Source organism: Callorhinchus milii, unplaced genomic scaffold (assembly GCF_018977255.1).
Source record: "Callorhinchus milii isolate IMCB2004 unplaced genomic scaffold, IMCB_Cmil_1.0 Scaffold3, whole genome shotgun sequence".
Taxonomy (NCBI): Eukaryota; Metazoa; Chordata; class Chondrichthyes; order Chimaeriformes; family Callorhinchidae; genus Callorhinchus; species Callorhinchus milii.
The window spans coordinates 9,646,573-9,670,188 of record NW_024704744.1 but is presented as its reverse complement, the minus strand read 5'-3'; the positions used below and the strand labels follow the sequence as shown (position 1 = coordinate 9,670,188).

Sequence of the window (23,616 nt, the reverse complement as noted above, 5' to 3'; positions counted from 1 at the left end):
GGACTGGGGTGATGGACCTACAGGATTTGTGAGGATACAAGTGGGGGAGTTTTTAACCAAAGTGCAGCTTTATAACTAAAGCAAGAAGCCTGCTTTGAAGCTTATGATTTGGGCATTGTGTGACAGCCTGTCTTACTTCAGGCTGTTTGATTCTTAGCAAAGAATAAGGTCATTAACCTTTATGTATGAATTCAGTGGTTGGCAAAACAACTGTAAATTTTCCCATTAAACTAGCCACGAGATGCCAAGTTAAAAGGCATCAGCTAAAATAAATAATGGCATGGCCTGTGATCACTGTCCTGCTCATCTCCAGCACCAGCAGTTTGAATCTGGGTGAAATGAATAGTGTCCTGCCATCTGTGGTCTGAGACAGATGCCAATGAGCCACCATGGCATCTGTTACCTCAACTTAACCAAAGGGAGACAGGAGCAGCTGGGTTATGAGGCATGTGTAGCTATATATCAAAAGAGGATTAGACTCCTGAAATAACTAAGTTGATATCCCTATGAGCTTTTTTTATATTAAACAATATTAAAGTGTATGGGAAAGCATCAGGGAATTAAAATTTGAGCACCAGCACAGATAGCCCAAAATGTCAGCCCAGCTCAGTTGGTAGCAGTCTCATCTCCGAGTCAAACGGTTGTGGATTTGAGCCCCACGTCAGAGACTTTGTGCTCGCAGTCTACGCTGACACTGCAATGTAGTGCTGTGGAAGCATTGCATTGTTATAGGGTGTGGTTATTCGGATTAGACCTTAAACCGAGATCCTGTCTTGGTGTTCAAGTGGCATCCGATGATACTATTTGAAAAAAGAAGGAAATATCTCCTGTTATACTGGACAACAACTCCTGCGAGGAATTTGGTTATTCACTACAAGGCTGTTTGTGGGAAATTGCTGTGCGCAATTTGTGTTTGAATTTGATAATGGCAAAACAACTGCATTGGCAAAACAAAGGCTGCTGCATTTCCCTGCAAATACATAATCACTACACTGGGCAGTAAATCTTGTGAAGCCCTTTCAGATATATTTGGCAATATGATATGCTAACCATATCAAATGAAACGTGTTTCTGCTCAACATAATTCTTTCGGCTGCCTTTTAAAAACAATCCTTGTCGACTTAAAATACTATGCTTGATTCCCCAAGTCTAGACTTTATAAAGTTATAGGAGGTGTTGTCCAGGATAAACTTATTTTGAAAGTCTGGAGTGGAAGTCTAGTCTTATCTATCTGTGGAGTCCTGTAGCTCAGTGGTTAGATCACTCGCTTTGCAAGTGAGAGACCTGAGTTCAATTCCAGGCAGAGGGCGAAACCTTGGGCAAGTTTCCTTACTCCACACAGAGCCTAATAATAATCCCTTCAAAACCAAAAACAATAATAAATTGGTCATTTTCAATCTACGACTGTTTGTGGGACATTGCTGTGCGCAATTGGCTGCCGCGTTCGCCCACAAATATACAGTCAATTCACTTTACAGTGTGTTCTGTGAAGCGCTTTGGGACGTCCTCCCGACGTGAAAAGCGCTATATCAAATGCAAGGATTATTATTATTATTATTATTATTATTATTATTATCCATTGGTGCCAATTTTGTTTTAGAAAGAATGATACAGCATGGAAACAGGCCAATTGGCCCAACTAGTCCATGCCGGTATTTATATTCCTGTCAGGTGTCTCCACCCCTCCTTTTGCTTTCACATTATGACATTCTACTGCTGTCTCGCTCACGTATACATCAAATTTATTCTTAAATTCATTGATGCTTCTGCTTCAATGACATCTTCCGACAATGAGTTCCGCATCTTTCCACCCTCTGCCTGAAGAAGTTCTTCCTAAACTCCATATTTGGTCTATGACTAGCTAATTTATATTGAAGCCCTTCAATTTGGGCATGTGAAAAAGTGGAATTGGCCTATTGATATCCAAGTCATTGAATTTGTCCATAATCCTAAGGACACCTTCCCTTAAAATGTCCTTAAGATGTCCCCGTTCAATTGTCTCAACCCTAAAGAAAATGTTTTCAACATGACAGCTCTACTGGTAAAGTTCCTTATGTTGCATTCACTTCTGACTCCACTTGTGAACCCTTTGAACTACACTGCACTGTGTGTACTGCCATACAAGTTACAAATTTACAGTATATCAAAAACATTATGATCATGGTTATCAAATCAATGCTGTTGTTGATCATTTATCCTCTGATTCTTTTTCCATCAACTACCTGTTCTCTTTGTAATTTATCCATGGTAATGAGCTCTCCACTTATCATGCAACCACATTCTGTGATGATGATGTATTCCTCAACTTCCTTCAGATATCCTGCCCTCAGTGCACAGAGCCTTCATCCTCACACAGTGCAGTGACTAAATCAATAAACTTTGATCTTCTCCGTGTCCTTCCATGCGGCAACATAATCTTGTTTCTTTCAATTCTTGAAAGATACATCTCGTGCAATTTAATATGGAGTCATATGCAGCGAGCCCCAGACAATCTGATACAAAGGCAAAAGTGCTCCTAATTTAGGGAACAATTGTGAAGCTCCAGTGAGTGAGATGACATCCATGTCCTTGGTAGCTCCGGTGTGTGCTGACGATGATCATTCAAAGAGATTGTGTGATTCACCATTAAATTTCCAAACAAATTACAAAAGACCGATATGCAAACAACACATATATAGCTTTCGATCTCTGGATGGACTATTTGGGCCTTATCCGAGCCAAGAAAACAGATCTGGAGCAAAACTCTGACAAGAGTGATAAACAGCAAGTTGCTGTCACAGCCAGTACTTTTCTTTCAAGCTGATTTTCGGAAAGCGAAAGGCCTGAAAAGTCAGACAAAACATCAGACAGCAAAAACCCTGGCCATAAAATGATTTCTGCTCACATTTGCGATTGATTTATTTCCTCGCCTTCAGTCGTGAATTGAACGATTTCATCAGTATAGCAGGAGCCACATGAAGCTCAAGGAGTTTAGGTTTGCTTCTTTTGTTGTTCAGATATACGTTTGACACCAGCGGACACCCACCATATTAACCTTTGCATTTTATGTGACACATTATCATGTTGTCAAAACATCTCAAAGTGGTACACAGGATTAACTGTAGATGTAATGGCTGTGCATTCCTAGGTGAAGGTGGCAGCCAATTTCCGCACAGCAATACCTCACAAAGAGCTATGAAGTGAGTGACCAAGGACATTGGGAGAAACTTCCTTCTCTTTTATAATAGGGCAATGGGAATCTTTACTGTCCATCTGAACAATACAATATACTCCCGCACTGCAGTGGAGTGTCAGTCTACATTAGGGGGTTCAAAATCCCGATGTGGGGCTTCAACCCACAACCTTCTGATTTAACAAAAGTGCTATTAACTGAGCCAGACTGACACACCAAAAATATCCAAACCAAATTACTGTGAGTTCCACATACCATGAAAATGTCTTTTTTGAGAATTATTCATAGATCAGAATGGATTGGGAACAATGAAACTTTACTTCTTTGTGAATGCTGCATTATTAACTCATGTGAATGTGAATGAGCTGGGAATGAGATTCTGAACTCAATAAAGAGTTAGTAATTGAATGGATCATTGACAATGAATGGTTGGGAGAAGCTTTCTGTCAGAAATATTGGCATCTATTAGACTCAAGGCTTCTTCCGGTGATTTATTTCAATTTAATTCTCTTGAGAGTTGAGATGATCTAGAGGGGACCTGTAGGAGTCGTTAAGATTAAGATTATGAAAGGATTCAATAAGGTGGGTGTTCATAGGCTGTTTCCACTTCAACAATATATAATACATATAAGAATAATTATAATACTACAACTACTACTAATAATACTAATAATACTAAAGAGGGCATAAACCAGTTGCAGATCTGATAGGGAGTTTAAGAGTAACTTCTTCACACAGAGGGTGGGGAGAATGTGGAATTCACAGCCAGAAGCTGTGGTAGTGGCAAAAGCATCAACATATATAAGAGGAAACTTGATGATACATGAGGGAGAAGGGAACACAGGCATATTGGAGATGGGATTCGGAGGGATAAAGGCTGATGCGGAGTATAAATACTCCACATCAGCCTCCACCCCTTAAATACTAGTTGGGCCTTTATCCCATGCCGTAATGTTCCATGTAATTCTAACTAATTACAGGAAATTATCACAGATTAAAATAAGATTGGGAAAATTAAACCTCATGTGCTTTATTTCACAGAGGTTGAATACAATTAGAATCAACACAAGTTTCCAGGTCATCGTTTCTGTTTCAACCTTTTGTCTATTGATGTTAAAGATAATTTAAATTGGAAGTTTCCCTCCCCAGAGCAACTGGGAACCCACGAGTGGCCGTCTCTGTCTAATGTCTATGATGAAAAGTGCAATATTTCATCTTCCTTCTCACCCAATCCTTGGATTAACCCTTGAAATGTAGGATTAACCCTTGAGCCAAAGTCTATGGGGACTGGAGCAGCTTGTGATCTGTGCATGAGATGTTAAATTGGGTTAAATTAAGTTTCTGCCCATGGACGTTCAAAATCCCTTCAATTATTTAAAATCAGAAGGGAGTTTCTTCCGGTGACCCAGCCAACAATCCCCTAGATAAAATAGTTCATTCAACTTCATGGCTCTTTGTGGGACATTGTTGTGGACAAATTGGCTACTGTAGATTCCACAATAAAATGGCCAAATACTTTCATTTTAATAGAAAGGAGGTGAAGTGGCACGCTGCCAAATATAAACAAAGGGCAGAAGAGAGAGAGAGAGAAAAGTGAGAGGATCTGACGATGTGAAGCACCCGTAATAGCAACAGAAGTGGAGGAGAAATAAAACACCAAAAAAAAGTTCAATAGTTTGGGAGTGAGTGAAGCTGGGAATGAGACAGAATCTATAAAACAAAATTCAATGAACTTCAATTTGCTTGAAAAATTTCTGTAAAAAAAGCGAAAAGAAGATGAGTGATAGCAAGACAATGTCTGTAGAAAAAAACAGCTCATGCCAGACTGAATCATGTGTAGCTTAAGAACTGCTCTGGGTCTGTCATGATTTGAATAGCAACAATAAGATCAGTGCCAGCTATGGAAATGTAAGTTAGTAAAAAAAGACCCAACTGAAAAATGCAGCACTACTATTAACATGATCCAGGGTTTCTAATCGTTTTCACATCCTTTACAGCACATGTGTGTGACTCCAGTATTTGAAGTGGTAAACCCTTTGCAGGCTTAACTTAATCAGTTCTGCCCGCTTGATAATTTAGGTTAATTAGCGATTTATGACTCGGGCATCATTGCATTATACACACCATTAATGCCAATACTCCAGAAAATCAATCAGTTTTTGTAATGGACATAGCAGTTTCAACACAAGAGAGCTAAACTTGCTAACCTGACAGTCCCTTTCATTTGAATGTTAATTGGAGCCATCACTCAGTCACATGCTGAGCGGCAGCTTTGAGTTATATGGCATTCAACCAAACACACCAGGAAGATCCCAGCTTTGTTCCCTGCTATGCGTTGAGTTTGCTGAGGAGGTGAATTACACAAACTCCTATTGATATTTACAAAGGATGGGGGTGCAATTTCCAGCACAGCACAAATATGTTATGCCAAGGTCGATACATTTGCAAACTAGCAAAAATATGTAGCCAAGGTTTTTTTAAAAATAGAGTCCTACTGAAAAGCAATAATAATAAAAAGCAACAACAATTTGCATTGATATAGCTCCCTTCACATGGGGTAGGGTTTCAAAATCATCAGAACTGTCTTGCAGGGTGTTGACCAAACCTTTTGGCTGCTGAGGGTCAAATGCCCTATTTGAGAAACATATTTTTGTGTTTGCCTTCTAAGAAACATAACACCATTTACGGGTTGTAGAGGGAGCAGATTGGCCAGATGAAATGAAGGGAAGGGGGCAGGGGGATGAAATTGGCCTGCGGGTCAGATACATTTGTGGTTTGACCATATCTATTTTTTGTGCAATTGTACTCTTACAATTTGGACAGTATTGAGATGCTAAGAGATCCCCGGGATGTCTAGCTCACGTGGTGCACAGAAAAATAAGCTAAATGTACTGAGGTTTCTGTTACCTTGACTACATCACCGTCTTGGAGTTGAAAGGTCCTGGCTCGGAGGATGATTCCTTTTCCTGCCTGGGTCTCAATTCTGTAGATGCATTCATGATTGTTCTCATAGTTGGCTGGGTAATTAGGGGACAGCAGAGTGCCTTCCAGTGCAGTTACAGACGCTCCACATTCGGCTAAGTCACAGAAAAGAAAAGGAAACAAAAGAAGAGTGCCGGCAATTAAAACATCTTTTGGAACAACTGGCTGTAAATCACTTCAAGCTAAATCACTTCCTGATGCAAATTTCTCCTGCAGGGAGGAATGCAGGGTCTAACAATGTTGCAATGCAGGCCGAACAATGCACACACAATGCACCCATTGAGCATCGATTACTATGGTGTCTAACTTACTGAAATTCAGGCTTCTTCTCCTCTCACCCCTCTGGTTTTCGTTGCTGCTCTCTTCGAAGTGGATTCCAAATACTTATTGGTGAAAGTTTTGGCTGTGGTGGGAGGGGAATAAATCACACCAGTTCCACACCTGACATTCACACAAGCTCCCTTTCCAGCAGGGATCACTGGATTATTATTCAGTGCACAAACCCTGGCTGATATATATCCCTTCCTTAGGCAAGGTGCAATAAGGTCAATTGCAACTAACTGTAGAGCTATCCCTACCAAGATTGGCTGACAAAGCACTGACTGGGGATAGAACCTGGGGAATTGTTGGAGGGTTTCACTCTAAAGAGTGGTTTTACTAATGGAGCCATCAGGGAAGTTCAAACCCAGAGCTTTGCTTTTGTTTGTGAATTGTATGCATCATTAACTGTAATATTTAAAAATTGATAAACTGGATAATTTGTTCCTTTTATTAGCTGGAAGATTAGCTGTGGGTAATGATGTACCAAAGGAACCAATTTCTGTACACTGAAATCCGAAAGACAATTCCTTAAAACTTGTACATGATTATTTTATATCCTTCAAAAGACTCATTATGAATGCAGCTGAATTCAGGCACAGAAAACTGTACTTGAACACAATTCAAGTTGCGGAGTCCTGTAGCTCAGTGGTTAAAAGCACTCACTTTGCAAGCGAGAGACCTGAGTTCAATTCCAGGCAGGGCGAAACCTTGGGCAAGTTTCCTTACTCCACACGCCTAATAATAATCCCTCCAAAAAAAAACCAAAAAACAATAATAAATTGGTCATTTTCAATCTACGACTGTTTGTGGGACACTGCTGTGAGCAATTGGCTGCCGCGTTCACCCACAAATATACAGTCAATTCACTTTACAGTGTGTTCTGTGAAGCGCTTTGGGACATCCTCCCGACGTGAAAAGCACTACATCAAATGCAAGGATTATTATTTATTATTATTATTATAATTACATACGGGGGCTTGAGCAGGTCAGAAAGGTAAGGAGACGAAGGGATTTGGAGGTGAGGGTGCGGATTTCAAAATGGATTCTTTCAGAGATAGGGAGACAGTGGAGCTTGGCAGGGAATTTGATCGGGTGAGGATGGAACATAGTTTTGTCAATCTGGACCTTGTGGATGGTGGAACTGGGAGACCTGCGAGGAATGTGTTTGAGTTTGTTGGAGGAATTCACCTGCAGGTGGATACAGCCTGGTTTGTAAATTGTTTGAATTTGAAAGGTTTTATGTGCATAGTAAATGTATATATACTCATAGGATCAGGAGGGAGACTATTTGCTCAATTCTGCCATTTTCAAGTGATTCATCTCCAAGACCATTTTACTCTTTGAAAACATTATTGTCCATCGAAAATAAATCTCGTTATATGTGGAACAAAAATAAGTGACAAGTATCATTCCAGGTTTTCCAGACCTAGTGGAGGGGTGGTGGTGGTATGAGGGTGGGGAGTAATTGAACAAGGTTCCCGCTTTAGATCACTATTGACACATGAAACCTGATATTTCTCACAGATTTAGGATTTAAACAATTGTTAAAATGGTGCAAATTTAGGAAAATTCACACAATGTCACATTTTATCTTTACCATCTTAAGAAGAGCAAAAGCTAAATTAAATTCTTGGAATATGACAAAGGTAGTACATTTTAGATCTTTCTATAAAATACAACTAATGCTTGCATTTGATACAGCACCTTATCACATGATCAACATTTCAATTTGAACATAGCAATATTCCACAAAAAGAATTGGTCATTCCCTGTATGGCTTTCTAAGTGACTGTTGGCCAGGATGCTTGAAGAAACTACCTTCTCTTTTCAAATGATGCTGTGGGATCTTTATAATAATAATAATCCTTGCATTTGATATAGCTCTTTTCACGTCTTCTAGACGTCTCAAAGCACTTCACAGAATAGTCTGTAAAGTGAATTGACTGTATATTTGTGTGTGAAATGCGGCAGCCAATTGCGCACAGCAGCGTCCCACAAACAATCGTGGATTGAAAATGACCAATTTATTATTGTTTTGTTTGGGAGGGATTATTATTAGGCATGTGGAATAAGGAAAGTTGCCCAAGGTTTCACCCTGCCTGGAATTAAATCCAGGTGTCTCGCTTGCAAGGCGAGTGCTCTAACCACTGAGCTACAGGACTCCACAGGAAGGAGGAACAGACACACAGGACCTCGGTTTAACATCTCGTTGAAGGACATCACCTCTGGCAATGCAGCGCACACCCAGCACTGCACTGGAGTGTCAGCATAGACCATGAGCTCAAAGTCCCATTGTGGGGCTTGAACCACAACCTTCTGCCTCAGAGGAGAGTACAACTCTCTCTTTGCAAACTGTGACGTTTTACTTTAGATATACATCTGCAAGCAACTCCCTTGAAATATGTACAGTACACTCAAAGTTAGGATGCATGAAATGAAAGCATGTGACCACCTACCCACACACCTTGGAAGAGGTGCACTCCACACACGCCGCCCTCCTCCGTAACAGGAAATCTGAGTGGCACCTTCTAGTCGGTATCCAGGAAAACAGGAAAATGTGAGTGAGTCTCCAACTTCAAACTGAAAGCCTATTCTTCTGCTGAAGGCAGGAACACCGGGATCATCACAGGGCTCCAGATCATATTCTGGGAAGAGAAAAAATGACCGCATCAGAGAAGGGAACATAGAACACAATTTGGGAGCTATACATTTCAAGATCCTATGGGTGTGTTTCCAAACGCTACATCCCACATTTCCATCGAGCCTTCTTAGCCTGAAAGATTATTCTGTCTCCAAATTTAAGAGTGTGCAAAATTGTAGCAACTTGAATACAAAGTCAGGAGGACAAGACACCTAAAATTCTACCTAATCTTCGTCCTGGAATTATATTTTGTCTTAAAATCTAAGATTGTGCAGTTCTTCATTTCAATCTGAGTTTGGAAGCTGATTTCTTTTAAAGACTGCAGAAAACCGACTTCCAAACTGAGACTGAATTGAAGAATTTTGCACAGGCCTGAACAGTGATACATTTAAAGACCGTGCCTTGAAAGCTAAAGTCCAGGTGGCATCTCGAGCCTTTAAGTGGGAGAACAGAAGATGGTTTTGTATCACAACATCTTGATGTTTGACTGATATTCTTCTTTATCCTTCACTTCAGTGTAATATTCACATTTGAAAGTACATGTTGTGCCATCCTAACACAATCCAAATGTATATTTATGCAGCACCTTTCACATCAGGATGACGTCCCATTGAGCTTAACAATACTGGCTTGGTGCCCCAGCTGGGGGCAGGAGCTGAGGTGGGTGCAGAGGGCAAAGATGACTGAAAGAGTAGTCAAAGAGACAGGCCTTAGATCTAACCAGATAATAAGACTTGCCTGCTCCATTCTGTTGAATATCTAATTTGCAGAATTTAAACTTTGTTTCACTTATTAGGACAAACAAACAAATCCCCTCATGGCAAAAACTCCAAGAAGGGACTATTATTTGAATGGATGGGAAATAATATGCTATGGAAAATAAAAAGGACCTAGGGGTCCTGATTAACAGTAAATTTAAGCTCTCGCAGCAATGGTCTATGGCAGCGAGTAAAGGAAACCAGATGTTGGGGTGTATCAAACAATCAATAGCAAGCTGAAATAGTGGGGTAATCCTTCCACTAAATAAATAATTGGTGAGACTACTGTGTACAGTTTTGGTCGCTGCAGTACAAAAAGGATAAGGGAGAAATTGAGAAGATACAGAGGAGGGCAACCAGAATGTTTGAGGGAATGGAGGGATTGGATTATGAAGAGCTACTAAGTAAATTGGGCATGTTCACTCTGGAAAAGATTGAGAGGCAATATGATTGTTGTCTTTAAGATTCTAAAGGGGCAAGACAATATAGATCATGACAGGCTATTTCATACTAAACCAGAGGACACGGTCTGCGATTGAAGGGGGGGTAAATTCAGAACAAATCTACGGAAACACTATTTCAGTGAGTGAATAGTAAACCTGTGGAACAGGCTTCCTAGGGAAATGGTTAAGCAGGAAGTGTTGATTCCTTCAAACACCGATTGGATAGTTTTCTTTTAGGAAATAACGTTATGGGATATAGTACATAGGTACTTCGGAACATAATTGCATGCGACCAGCACGAAGGTGGAAGACAAACTAGATGGGCCTTGGTCCTTTTTATCATCTAGCATTTCTTATATTCTTATGTTTTTACACTGCTGCCTGAAATAATTTCTTTTTTCATCACATAATAATAGAGGTGAAAATGCTAACCTTGAATATATTATTTAACAGTGCTTTGGCACATTGTTGACAAATGTGGCCAGTCAACTTCTAAAGACATTGACGTTCCATGGGTGTGCTTGCTCTCTCCCCCTACCAGATTCAGTCAAAATGAATCAAAGCCAGTTACACTTGATTTAGTCGATTTGTACATTGGACGCGCCAGCTGCGCATCGAGGCACCTGACTTTTTTTGCTGAGTTAAGCTGGTATCCCGCTAAACGAGGGACATTTTTCGACAATGTGTTAATTACGACATCGTAGGTAGTAATCTCCATCCCAACGTGTTCCAATTTACATTGAGACAGATTATGCTCCGTCTGATATTACGAGTCCCTCAATTCATCCTGGGGCTCTCTTTATTTCCTTTACTCTGCCTGGGCTTTTATACATTCAAAATGCCTAACTAGAAAGACTGTGAAAACACCTGCCATCTGGGTGACAGTGGTCCACCCGTTCTTATGACCTGTAAATACACTGCTTTTTTATTGGTTTGTGAGGGGTTGTCCGCCTACCTGAAAACGTTATGTTGAACCCTTCGTAAGACACGGAGAAATCTGAGATGAAGCGAAGTTGTGCTGTATAATTTCCAAAGAGACCTGCGTTGATTGTCGGGGGCAGGGCAGAGCCGGTGAGACGTGCTACTGGCTCTGTGAAACTCCCATCTTCTGTGACGATCAAATAGTCGTGGGAAGTCTCCAGGTGAAATTTGTGAAATATCAACTGTACCCCTAAAGATAGTGAAAGGAGAGATCTTAGTGACCATCATAAATCTATGGACTTCCATCGGATGCGGCAATAAAATTTATATAGACAGCACCTTTCACATCAGGAAGACATCCCAAAGAGTTTGACACAGCTGATTGGGACGATGGGGGGAATATGGCTGACAGCGCAGGTCTTAAACTCCTTTTTTCTATCTCAAAAAGATAGATCTTAAAGTAGGTTTAGAATGTAGAGAGGCAGGAGGAGAAGTGGAGGGTTTCCGGGAAGGAGATGCAGATCGCGGGGGCAGGATGCCTGAAAATCGCCCAATTCGTGTGTGCCAGTGTTTGTACTTCACAAGAGTCCCCATCCCTATGGATGTAAATATATCTTACCCTGTCCGTGAGATACTTCCACTGTCCACGTGCAGTTTAACGAGTTCGGGTAAAAGTCAGGAAATCCGGGTGACAGAATGGTTCCACTTTTGCCATGAATGTAGCCGCCACAGAAAGCTTAGACACAGAATTAAAAAAAAACACAGGATGAAAGTAGCAACACAAATAAAATCACTCATTATTCTTTTAACTCTGGTGGCAAAATAAGGGGGGAAGAAATTCTACCTTGGTCAATAATTCCTCTATTTCCTAACATTTCTGAGCATTGTCGAATGTTTAAATGGTCTTCATTTTTTACTCAGTAAATGTTTAAGAACTTCAGAAAAGCAACTTCAAATTTAATGGTGACTTCAGCAATTCTGAATGCTGAATGGCCTTCTGCTGTGCTGCAAATTTCTAAAACTGTACGATAATTAACAAGCAATTCTTTCTTTATTTGATAACTTTCCAGTGCGTGAAAATTACTTTCTTTAACCTTTGAGGCATCATATTAGGGAGAAACCTTAAATGCAGATATTGTGAAAAGGCAGTCTCTCACCTTCACAGCTTGGTAAAGCGTGGTTCCATTGGCGGTTGTTTTCACAAACCAGGGGTTCATCGTCACTCAGAGTGTAACCTGGGCTGCAGCTAAAGGACACAGTTGACCCAATCGAGAGGTTGTTTCCATGTCGCCGTCCATTTACTGGAATACCTGGATCCAGGCATGAATCTAATTCCAAAGTAACACCTATAAAGTACAGAAGTACAGTGCTAAGAATAAGTTTGGTGTAAACAGGAGGCAGATCACAGATCCATATAGAACATAAGAGGGATCATGGATCCACAGGGTGCCAGAACACATCTGGCTTCTGATGCTGACACTTTGGTTGCTCTGTATCATGCCCAGACACAGAATGCCTAAAGTCAGTGGCATGCCAGCAAATCACTGGAAATGCTCACAAGAGCAGTCACCGCTGACTGCCGGCTTCTAGTTTCTGTGTCGATAGCGTCAACACATCAGCAATCTGACAACACAAAGCACTGACCAGCGACTGATCTATAATGTGGCTCAGGATAACACAGGGCTGATTTTATGGACCTGAGCAACAGTGTTATAATGGAATCTGACGGTGTCATATTTCTGATGAAAAAACAGACATGAGTCTTTGAAATATAAAATAAATACTTTACATTTTTATGCTGCCATATATCTATATTCTGGGAGGGAGGTAAGTGGGATCTCCTTGGAGTTGAACTGGCTCCAAGGTGCCATGTTTGGCATTGGAATGTCAGAATCAAGCCAACCCTCTGTGGCTGTCTCAGTAGTTCAGTTCCTGAGTCAGATGGGTCCACGGTATTTTAGGGTGCTGCTGATGACAGCACAGGCAGCCTAGCTAATTAGCAAGACTTGGAAAGGAAGACCAGTCACTTGGAGTAAGAATTCTTCCCACTCAACTCCTGTGAACCCTGCAAACCAAAGCCCTAACAGGTAGGATGGTCCTCCCTGGACAAGCATTAGGGAAACTTACCAGACAATGCTTTCATTGGTTTTAGTTTTCTGTAGAGGTGGGATGCATGTAACTCTTATGGTTCTGATAGTGACAGTTTTGCACATGACCAAAAATAAATAAAAAGTGCCTTATAATGCTGAAAGATCTTGCCTTATGTTACTATTTTAAGCGTATTGACTGTTTTTGTAGGCAATCGTTTGTAAGTCCTATAGCCATAAGAAGAATGATCCATTAATGTGGGATTATTCGTTAGGACACCGGAAGAAATTCCTTCCTTGAGCAGCCCTATGGTGTCTATACAATCCACCTGAAGGACAGGTATAAAGAACTCAATATAATTTGTCATCTGAAAGACAGCACCTTGGTAACACATCACTCCCACAGTATGATCCTCTGGCCTCTAATCTCAATATGGGGCTTGAACTCACAATTTTCTAACTCAAGAGCCAACCTGACACAGGGTGTAAAAGACACACACGACAAAGACACAAGCAGGTTCCTTACCCTGCAATCACATTACAAGAGCACACAAGTATGACATTGGCAAGCACCAAGTGAGATATTGTTCGGAAAAGGTTTTCATTCACATCGAGTAACATTCATGCGGGCCAGATTGTATCGGGAGGAGCTAATGTTGTGTTGATTAGCTCCCTTCAAAAGGAGCTGGATAAACACATTTTTACACAATAGGGAAGGTTATCAAGATAAAGATAATTTAAAGATTTGCCACCATCTCTGCTGGGACTATGTGGAAAGGTTATCTAGAGAATACATCCTGTTAGGGCTGAAGAATATAGATTGTAATGTTCGATTTAAGTCTGCTGTCTCTCAGACCTACTTCAAGCTGTGTTTAACCTCCTCTGAAATAACACCAGTGAAAGAGCAGTTTAACAACATTTCAATTGAAGATGAATTCTAGAAGGAGTAAAGTACCCAAGTTAAGAAACTCATGTGTATCCCATTGAATTGTTTTGCAGTTCAAGCTGGCCTGTTTACCTAATGATTTTCTATGACTAAGTTTGGTTGTTGAAAACAGCAGACATCTGAACCAATATCATTCAAAGGTGGCACCATAATAACAGTATGACAATAAGAATAATCCTTGCAATTGATATAGGGAGTCCTGTAGCTCAGTGTTTAGAGCACTCGCATCACAAGTGAGAGAAGTGGGTTTGATTCCCGGCAGGGCGAAACCTTGGGCAAGTTTCCTTACTCCACACGCCTAATGATAATCCCTCCAAAACAATAATAAAATTGGTCACTTCAATCCATGACTGTTTGTGGAACACTGCTGTGCGCAATTGGCTGCCGCATTTCGCCCACAAACATACGGTCAATTCACTTTACAGTGTGTTCTGTGAAGTGCTTTGGGACATCCTCCCGACATGAAAAGCGCTACATCAAATGCAAGGATTATTATTATTATTATTATTATATTCTGTGAAGCTCTTTCAAAATACTGGAAGACGTGAAAAGTGCTATATCAAATGCAAGGATTACTATTATTATTATTATAGCACCTTTCACATAGGACGGATGTCTCAAAGCGCTTCACGGAATTCATTGGAAAGTGTAGTGAACATAAGAACATAAGAATTAGGAGCAGGAGTAGGCCATTCGGCCCCTCGAGTCTGCCCCGCCATTCGATAAGATCATGGCTGATCTTCAGACCTAACTCTAATTACCTGCCCTATCCCCATATCCCACAATCCCTCTATTTTTTAAAAATCTATCAGTCTCAGCCTTGAGGACGTTCAAGGACTGAGCATCTACAGCCTTCTGGGGTAGTGAATTCCATAAATTCACTACCCTCTGCGTGAAGAAATGTATCCTCAACTCTGTTCTGAAACGCTGACCCTTAATTTTAAGACTGTGACCCCTGGTTATAGATTCTCCTACGAGGGGAAACAAACCCTCAGTGTCTACTTTATCAGCCCTTTAAGAATCGTATATGTTTCACTAAGATCTCCCCTAATTCTTCTGTACTCTATAGAGAATACAGCCCTAGTTTATTCAGCCTATCCGCATAGGTCAATCCCCTCATCCCAGGAACTAACCGAATGAATCTACGCTGCACCCCCACTAGGGCAAGTATGTCCTTTTTTAAATAAGGAGACCAAAACTGCACACAATACTCTAGGTATGGTCTCTTCAAGGCCCTGTACGGTTACAGCAAGACTTCCCTACTCTTGTACTCTAAACCTTTTGCAATGAACGCTAACGTGCCGTTCGCCTTCTTGACTGCGTGACTGCGTGTTTTGTCGGTGAATGCGGCAGTTAATTTGGGCACAGCAACATCCCACAAATAGCCATGCGATGAATGACCAATTTTATCAGGGAAATCATTTATCAGGATATTGGGATACATTCTCTTCTCTTTTTGAGTAGTACCATGGGTTCCTTGACATCCATTTGAACAGGCAGATGGGACCTCGATTTAATGTCTGCACTGCACTGGTGTGTTAGTCTAGACTTTGATTTCAAAGTCCCAACGCAGGCCTTGAATCCACAAACCTCTGACTCAGAGGTTACTAACTGAGCCAGGCTTATACCATGACTGACATTATAGGGCGAGGGGACATGCTCCACACATACATCTGACCTAGAGACAAGAATATGTCCTGCTAAGCCAGACTTACACATGAACTTTGGGCATTAAGTAATGGTTAACTCATTTATTTATTTTCAAATTGGCAAGTTGCATGCTGCAAAACAGTAAATCCAACTTCCCAAGTACTTGCTGAAAACATGCCAAGTTTTAATCAGATCATCTAATCCTCAACACCCACTGCAACACAAATTAGCACATAATGCAACTCTGACAATTTGTTTCCATCATCTAATAAAATCAAGTCCACCCTTTTACCCTGAAACACAAATCCATTGACAAACACGACCACGCGCACAAATATTCCCTCAAATACAAGCACATACAAATACACGCATCAATCACACAGATATTTGCACACACAGATATGCACACCAATCGCACAGATACAGACAAACAGACATACACATTCACACATGCACATTACACACACACATAGAAACACGTACAGACACACACATGTACATACACACAAACATACAGATACACACAGAGAGAATTAGATCAATGATGAGTAACTTTGACTTAAGACTCACTAAGAAAACAAAAATAAAAATATACTAGAGAAGCCCAAAAATAATTCAAATTTATCCAAATTCAGGCAAAAAAGAATAATCCTTGCATTTGATATAGTACCTTATCACATCGTTGAGACGTCTCAAAGCGCTTCATAGAATATAATAATAATAAACCTTGCATTTGATATAGAGCTTTTCACGTCGGGAGGACATCCCAAAGCGCTTCACAGAACACACTGTAAAGTGAATTGACTGTATATTTGTGGGCGAACGCGGCAGCCAATTGCGCACAGCAATGTCCCACAAACAGTCATGGATTGAAAATGACCAATTTATTATTGTTTTTGGTTTTTTTTTGGAGGGATTATTATTAGGTGTGTGGAGTAAGGAAACTTGCCCAAGGTTTCGCCCTGCCTGGAATTGAACTCAGGTCTCTCACTTGCAAAGCGAGTGCTCTAACCATTGAGCTACAGGACTCCACAGTGTACTTGTAAAGTGTATTTTTTGGGCAAAACACAGCAGTCAATTATGCATAGCAGTGTCCCAAAAACAGTCATAAAATGAGTGACCACATTTTTTTTTGGTGGGATTACTCCCGGAAAGTGATCCACCAATCGACTAACAACCGGGTTCATACTTACTGCTCGGTAAACAGGCATGTGGAGTAAGGAAATTTGCCTAATGTTTTGCCCGCGGGGAATCAAACCTAAAATTGAGTTTGAAATAAACTCCTCAATAATACACGCCTGCACAGCATGACAGAAGAGCAATAATGTGCTGGCTGGTGTTGGTAATGTGAGAAAACTGGAACCATGATCCAGCTCAAATGTTTACAAGTAAACATCCAGCTTCTCAAATATCTGTACACAGCAGGTACCACACACCAGCTTTCGCTTTCCTATGTGAAACATCAATATATTTGCAGTATACATTGTGCAATGGCTGAGGCATAGAACATAAAAGTGAAATGAAAGTTGTCAACTATCACACTGCCAAAAATTATCACATTGTCATTTGTATATCGCAGGTCAGGCATGACCATTGTATGACAATGGTGGAGTCTGGGACCAGTTTCAGGGCCATTGCACTCACTCTACAGAGCTCATCATTGGAGTGCTAAGTCTTGGCATAAGTTATGTTGAGGCCTCCACTCAAATCTCCCCTGGCCAAAAGTGAATCTTCTTCAGTGAGTGAGTTGCTGAATCGTCAGACCTGAGGCCTTTGCATGATTAATTTGACCCCAGGCAAGGTGGTTTTAGGAATGCTGCAGGTACCTTCAACACATCTACTTAGGGAAAGGGAAAATCTGCAAAGTTTCCCGCTCATGATTGCTATCTGGCAGGATTGGCTTTGTCTGTGATGCCATCTGCATTAAATAACCTGCCGCACTATCAAAGCTCATAGGTCATTTGAGTGAAGAGAGAAGTGTAACTGGTCTAGTAACTGAATATGGATAGTGGTGATCCAACCAAACCCCTTCTCCAAATGTCCTGGCCTCAACCACTCTTCCTGCAAACTTGACCCAGTCATTAATTACCCTCTGGGTAAAGAAAAATCTTCCTGGTTTCTGCCCTAAAATGATAATACTTGCATTTGTTATAGTACCTTATCACATCTCAAAGCGCTTCACATGATATACTGAAAGTGGATTGACTGTGTATTTTGTGGTTGCACGCATTGGAGCAATGTCCCACAAACAGCTGTGGAGTGATTGACAATTTTATTTTTGTGACTTTGTTGGTCAGGACACAGGGAGAAACTCTATACTCTTTTTAAATAGTGCCATGGGATTTTTAACGTCCACCTGAACAGGCAGTCAGGACCTCGGTTTAACATCTTATCCGATGGACGCCACCTCTAACAATGCAGCAAAGCCCCCCAGCAATGCATTGGAGTATCAGCTTGGACTATTTAATCACAAGTTCCAATGTGGGGCTAGAGCCCACCACCTTCTGGCTCAAAGGCAACACTCACACATAAAGTTGCCCTTTGTAACGCCAAACCTTATGTCCCTCTTGTTGCACTGTCTCAGTGGATCCGAAAGTATTGTTCTGGGTTTACCTTTTCAATCTCAGTTAACATTTAACAACCTCTATTAGATCCCCTCTCAGACATCTTCTCTCAAGACTGAAGAGCTTGTTTAATTATTGCTCACTATTTGGGACTTGCTAGTTAATACGCACATAAACTATTGTCGCATTGAAGCTGTGAAAAGAAATAGATGGCTTGCACTGTGTAAAGGATAGGGTGCATTTCCTCATTACAGGGCCAGTGCTGAAATCCAAACATAAAATAAAACAATTTGTTCTCCTAATTGGATTGAAGTAAGGCGAGTATTTAATGGTGCTTAACTGTAAACACCAACAATTCAATCTGTTAAAATATATGGTGTGTGTTAATAAATAACTCGAACTCAAGGGCATTCCACTAAAATGTATGCATTTTATCTTCCAGGTTGGACTGCAGCTTACTGTCTACAGATATTGTTTCTACCCAGAATTTCAAAGTGCTTCCCTCCAGACCATCAAAAGCCCACCTTGATACCTATCCTTTGATTGCACTTTTGACCTGCCCATCCCTTTCCGAACTCCACACACGCAACTCAGGCTCCCAGCCACCTGCATGAAGTGCTTTGAGACATCCTCTTATGTGAAAGGCACTAAATGAATGTTGGACCTAAAATTAACCCCCAAATGTATAGCTGCAGTCCAGCAACACTGTAATGTAACACAGTCTGCATTTAATAGCTTTTTGTAACGGTGGCTGCAGGGTGGAATCAAAACACTGTCACAAAACAGAAGGCATATTTCTGTATTATGGCAGATGGGGTATAAACTGTAATATTGGTTGACAGGTGGGAACAGAGTGAAATTATGTGTCATCCTGGCTCAGTTGATAGCACTCTCGCCTCTAAGTAATAAGCTTCTGAGTCCATGCCCCACCTTGGGACTTCAAACTCATATCGTCTAAGCTGATACCCCAATATAATGCTGGGAGTGTGCTGCATTTTTAGAGTTGCTGTCCTTCAGATGACACATTAAACCAAGGCTCTGGGCTGGATTAACCAATACGAATATGGAAAGAATACGTTAATTTTAATTAAGGAGTGCAATGATACATTTACGTTTTGCCAGTCAAACACTGAAAAACAAAACAAAAACAAATTTAGTGTGAAGTTGAGCAGGTTCTGGAACCCAAGCCGCAGTTCATGACAACCTGTGCCTAACACTCTCTGAAATTAAGTAAGCAGGTTGCGTCCCTTTGGGAGAGAGAGCGTCTTTCCGTTCCAGTCACAGGGAGATTTCCAAGTATAGGCGGCAACAATGAAAACGACGTGCACGTATATAGTGCCCTTCACACGGGGTAACATCTCGGAACCATGTGACATACTTAGGTGGAACTCTCAGGCTGGTTTGGATGCTATTAAGCATGGCGACGGGTTTCTGAATGTATCAGATACCTGTCTGACCAAAAAAAATTCCACCCCTACATTCCACAGTCACCAAACTGAAAAAGAAAGTCAACAGTAGCAAAACATAGTGGCTTCGGACCTGTGTATGGAGCACTCAGTCACAGACAGGACAAGAAGCAAACTTACTTTCATAGCGAATCTGAAAGCCCACACTTGATCGGCTGTTGTCAGTCATGAATATGAGATACATGAAATTTCCAGTGCTTATTAGAAACTGGGGCGCTTGAGTTCCATGGTATTCTCCTATTAAAGGGGCTGAATTCACAGATCCGTCCCGGACTTCTAATGTGTCGTAATTAACTTCTGTCTGAAACCTGTGAAGAAAGGAAAAAAATATATAAATTTACATTGGTATAAATTTATCCTCACAATGCCTCTGGAAAGAAATACCCAAACAGGCTATTTCTCAAATAACTATAAGTTATCTAACTATATAAGTTAGATAAATAGCTGTTTATGCTTATTTTTAAGAACTCTTGGTTCCCAAAATTAATTTAGAAATTTTACAAACTTTTACACCATCTTCAATTATAAGAGAATAGTTGTTAATAAACCCGCCTCTGATCACAAGTGAGTGCATGGTGTTAGATTATGATGTCAGAACTAAAGGAGTTCATCGTGCTTGAGGCGTTGCCAGTTGCCCCACTTCAGCTACATGGTCTAAACTCATTCCCTTGTTCTCTTCCCAAAAACCTTTTGCATCTTTAGTTGTTGAGCATTTATCTCTACATTTATCTTTAAATGTAGAGATTACATTTAATTAATTATCACCCATATCTAGTGTGGACAGCATCAGACTTCGCTGGTTGATGGGCACCAGGTTGCTGACACTCACTGCTTCCATCTGATATGAAAGACAGTCACTTGGAGAGAACCATCACCAACCATAACAACTTGAATCTATATAATAATAATAATAATCCTTGCATTTGATATAGCGCTTTTCACGTCGGGAGGACGTCCCAAAGCGCTTCACAGAACACACTGTAAAGTGAATTGACTGTATATTTGTGGGCGAACGCGGCAGCCAATTGCGCACAGCAATGTCCCACAAACAGTCATATGGATTGAAAATGACCAATTTATTATTGTTTTTTGCTTTTTTGGAGGGATTATTATTAGGCGTGTGGAGTAAGGAAACTTGCCCAAGGTTTCGCCCTGCCTGGAATTGAACTCAGGTCTCTCACTTGCAAAGCGAGTGCTCTAACCACTGAGTTACAGGACTCCACAATATTGCCCTTCAATCAGGGTAGAGTCTCAGAACACTTAAAAAGGCATAGATTGATGCCGAGATGGGGAGATGACCATATGCAGGGTCAAAGAAAAGTCTTCAGATGCCTCTGATGACTTGAACATGGGGCAAGGCAGAGGGATTCAGGCAGGGAGTTCCAGATAGACCATAATAATAACCTAACCATAGACCATCCAACCATAACCTAACACAAGTTTCCATCAAAAGAAGAAAGTAAAGGGATAATATTAGAAGCAAATCCCTTTTCTAACTTGGTTTTTCGTTCGTGCCTGTTTGGATGGCAACCACTGGATTTAGAGCTTAAATACATGATGGAAAGGTCACACAGATAAGTAATCTGGGACACCACACTATGGGAGGGGAACTATAAAAATGCAAGTTATTGTTGTCACAACTTGATAGTCTAATGATCAAAATAAGATAATAATCCTTGCATTTGACACAGCACCTTATCAAATCCAAACGTCTCAAAGTGCTTCACAACATTTTCTGTAAAGTGTTATAATTGTATACTTGTAGGCAAACAATGTACAATTGATTAGTATTTCAATGTATTTGTGTGGGAGACATCCTCTAATAGGTAAAACGTCAATTGTTGCCCCAATAGACACCAAAACATTTTGGTGCATTGAAACAACCCTTTTGTCGTGAGACTTTCCATAACTAAATGAACAAGGTCAAAAAGACTACTGAATCAATAGACATGTGTTTCACTCTAATTCCTAAGCCTGCTTGAGAAAAACATTCAGTGTAATAACGATGGCAAGAGACTGCTGTTTGCCTTGAAAGACTTTCAGCTCAAATCCAGTCCATGGAGAGACAACAGAGTTAATCTTTCAGTGAAGTGTTTCAAGTCCCACAACTGAATTGGCTGCTTTCACAAATATAATTGCACAACACACAGTTGTCCCAGTGCAACAACTTAATTTGGAAGCTTCTGTGCTGAAGGTTTGGAGCTGATATGTTACTTGATACAACAGAAGACAGTATAAGATAAGTAATGTGGTCACCCTTCTATCCCTACCCTCCCTGCCCTCCTACTCAGGTCAAAATCCCAGTGTCTTGGGATGTCCTCTGTCGTGAAAGACACTATATGAAGGTAAATTATTGTTACTATTCTGGGGGGAGCGTCACCTTGTAAAAGTTGCTGAGAAATTAAAACAAGATCCTGTCTGCCTGTTTAGATGACCTTTAAAGGTCCCATGACACTACTGCAAAAGAGAAAGGAATTTCTACCAAAACCCTGGCCAACAATCCTTCAGATAATTAGTCATTTGCTTCACGGATATTTATAGGACCCTGCTGTGTGCAAATTGGCTGTAATGTTATGAACACAGCCATTACCTGTGACAACAATTACCTGTGAAGTCCTGTTAAATTTACAGATGCTGCATCAAATGCAAAGATATACAACATTTATGTATGATCATTATTAGAGCCGAGTGAAGTTGGGACCGCTCAGTTCATAACCATAATACCACAATTCACGTATGTGTGCACAGGGTAGAGCAGGGAATGGATCCTTTCACCAGCAGTGTTCCTCTGCCAAGAATAATCGGATTCAACATTATTTTTCCAGTGTCTGTTCCAAGAAAGAAGTGAATTATGATAAGGAAATAGCCCACATTCACTTCACCAGGTTCCAAGATCCTCTCAATCTTACAATAATAATAATAATTCTTGCATTTGATATAGCGCTTTTCACATCTTCCAAATGTCTCAAAGCGCTTCACAGAATATACTGTAAAGTGAATTGACCGTATATTTGTGGTCGAAACGCGGCAGCCAATTGCGCACAGCAGTGTCCCACAAACAGTCGTGGATTGAAAATGACCAATTTATTATTGTTTTGTTTTGAGGGATTATTATTAGGTATGTGGAGTAAGGAAACTTGCCCAAGGTTTCGCCCCGCCTGGAATTGAACCCAGGTCTCTCGCTTGCAAGGCGAGTGCTCTAACCGCTGAGCTACAGGACTCCACGAATCCTCGCTCCAACTGACTCTCTGTACACTGGCAAATTGACTTCAAGATTTTATATACCTCCAAGGCCTTGCCCCACCTTATCTCTACTTTATTCCACCGACTGTGGCCTGTTTCATAACCATCCTGATCCATTCCACTGTCGGCGGGTGAACTTTCAAGCACTTTCCACTCTACCTAGCCAGCTCTCTCTCTGCTTTCAAAAACTCTCTTCATTCCTGTCTCTTGGCTGTTCATCTCCTCCTTTCCCCTCCACCCATCTCCCAGCCAGCTCACGTTCCCACTCTGTCTTTGTAAAATGTTGAGACATTCGCCCTACGTGAAAAGCTTGATACAAGTGAAAATTATTGTTAGGTTTATTTCGTCCCCGCCCCCACCCTCCCGCTCCAAGTGATTTGTTAACAAATGTGACGAAAACTTCATGTTCCCTTTAATTTTTG

At 40.8% G+C, this 23,616-nt stretch overlaps 1 protein-coding gene across 1 annotated transcript in view; it reads right to left on the bottom strand.

The window, feature by feature from the left end:
* Nucleotides 1–23,616, bottom strand: part of LOC103179026 (CUB and sushi domain-containing protein 1) — a 1,038,598-nt gene that overhangs the window by 238,617 nt on the left and 776,365 nt on the right. The window contains exons 17-22 of the mRNA XM_042332909.1: nt 20,072–20,259; nt 12,396–12,584; nt 11,858–11,974; nt 11,273–11,488; nt 8,932–9,120; nt 6,080–6,249 (exon numbers count right to left, since the gene is read on the bottom strand). Of these exons, the coding sequence (XP_042188843.1) occupies nt 6,080–6,249; nt 8,932–9,120; nt 11,273–11,488; nt 11,858–11,974; nt 12,396–12,584; nt 20,072–20,259 (1,069 nt within the window). The remainder of the gene's footprint in view (nt 1–6,079; nt 6,250–8,931; nt 9,121–11,272; nt 11,489–11,857; nt 11,975–12,395; nt 12,585–20,071; nt 20,260–23,616) is intronic.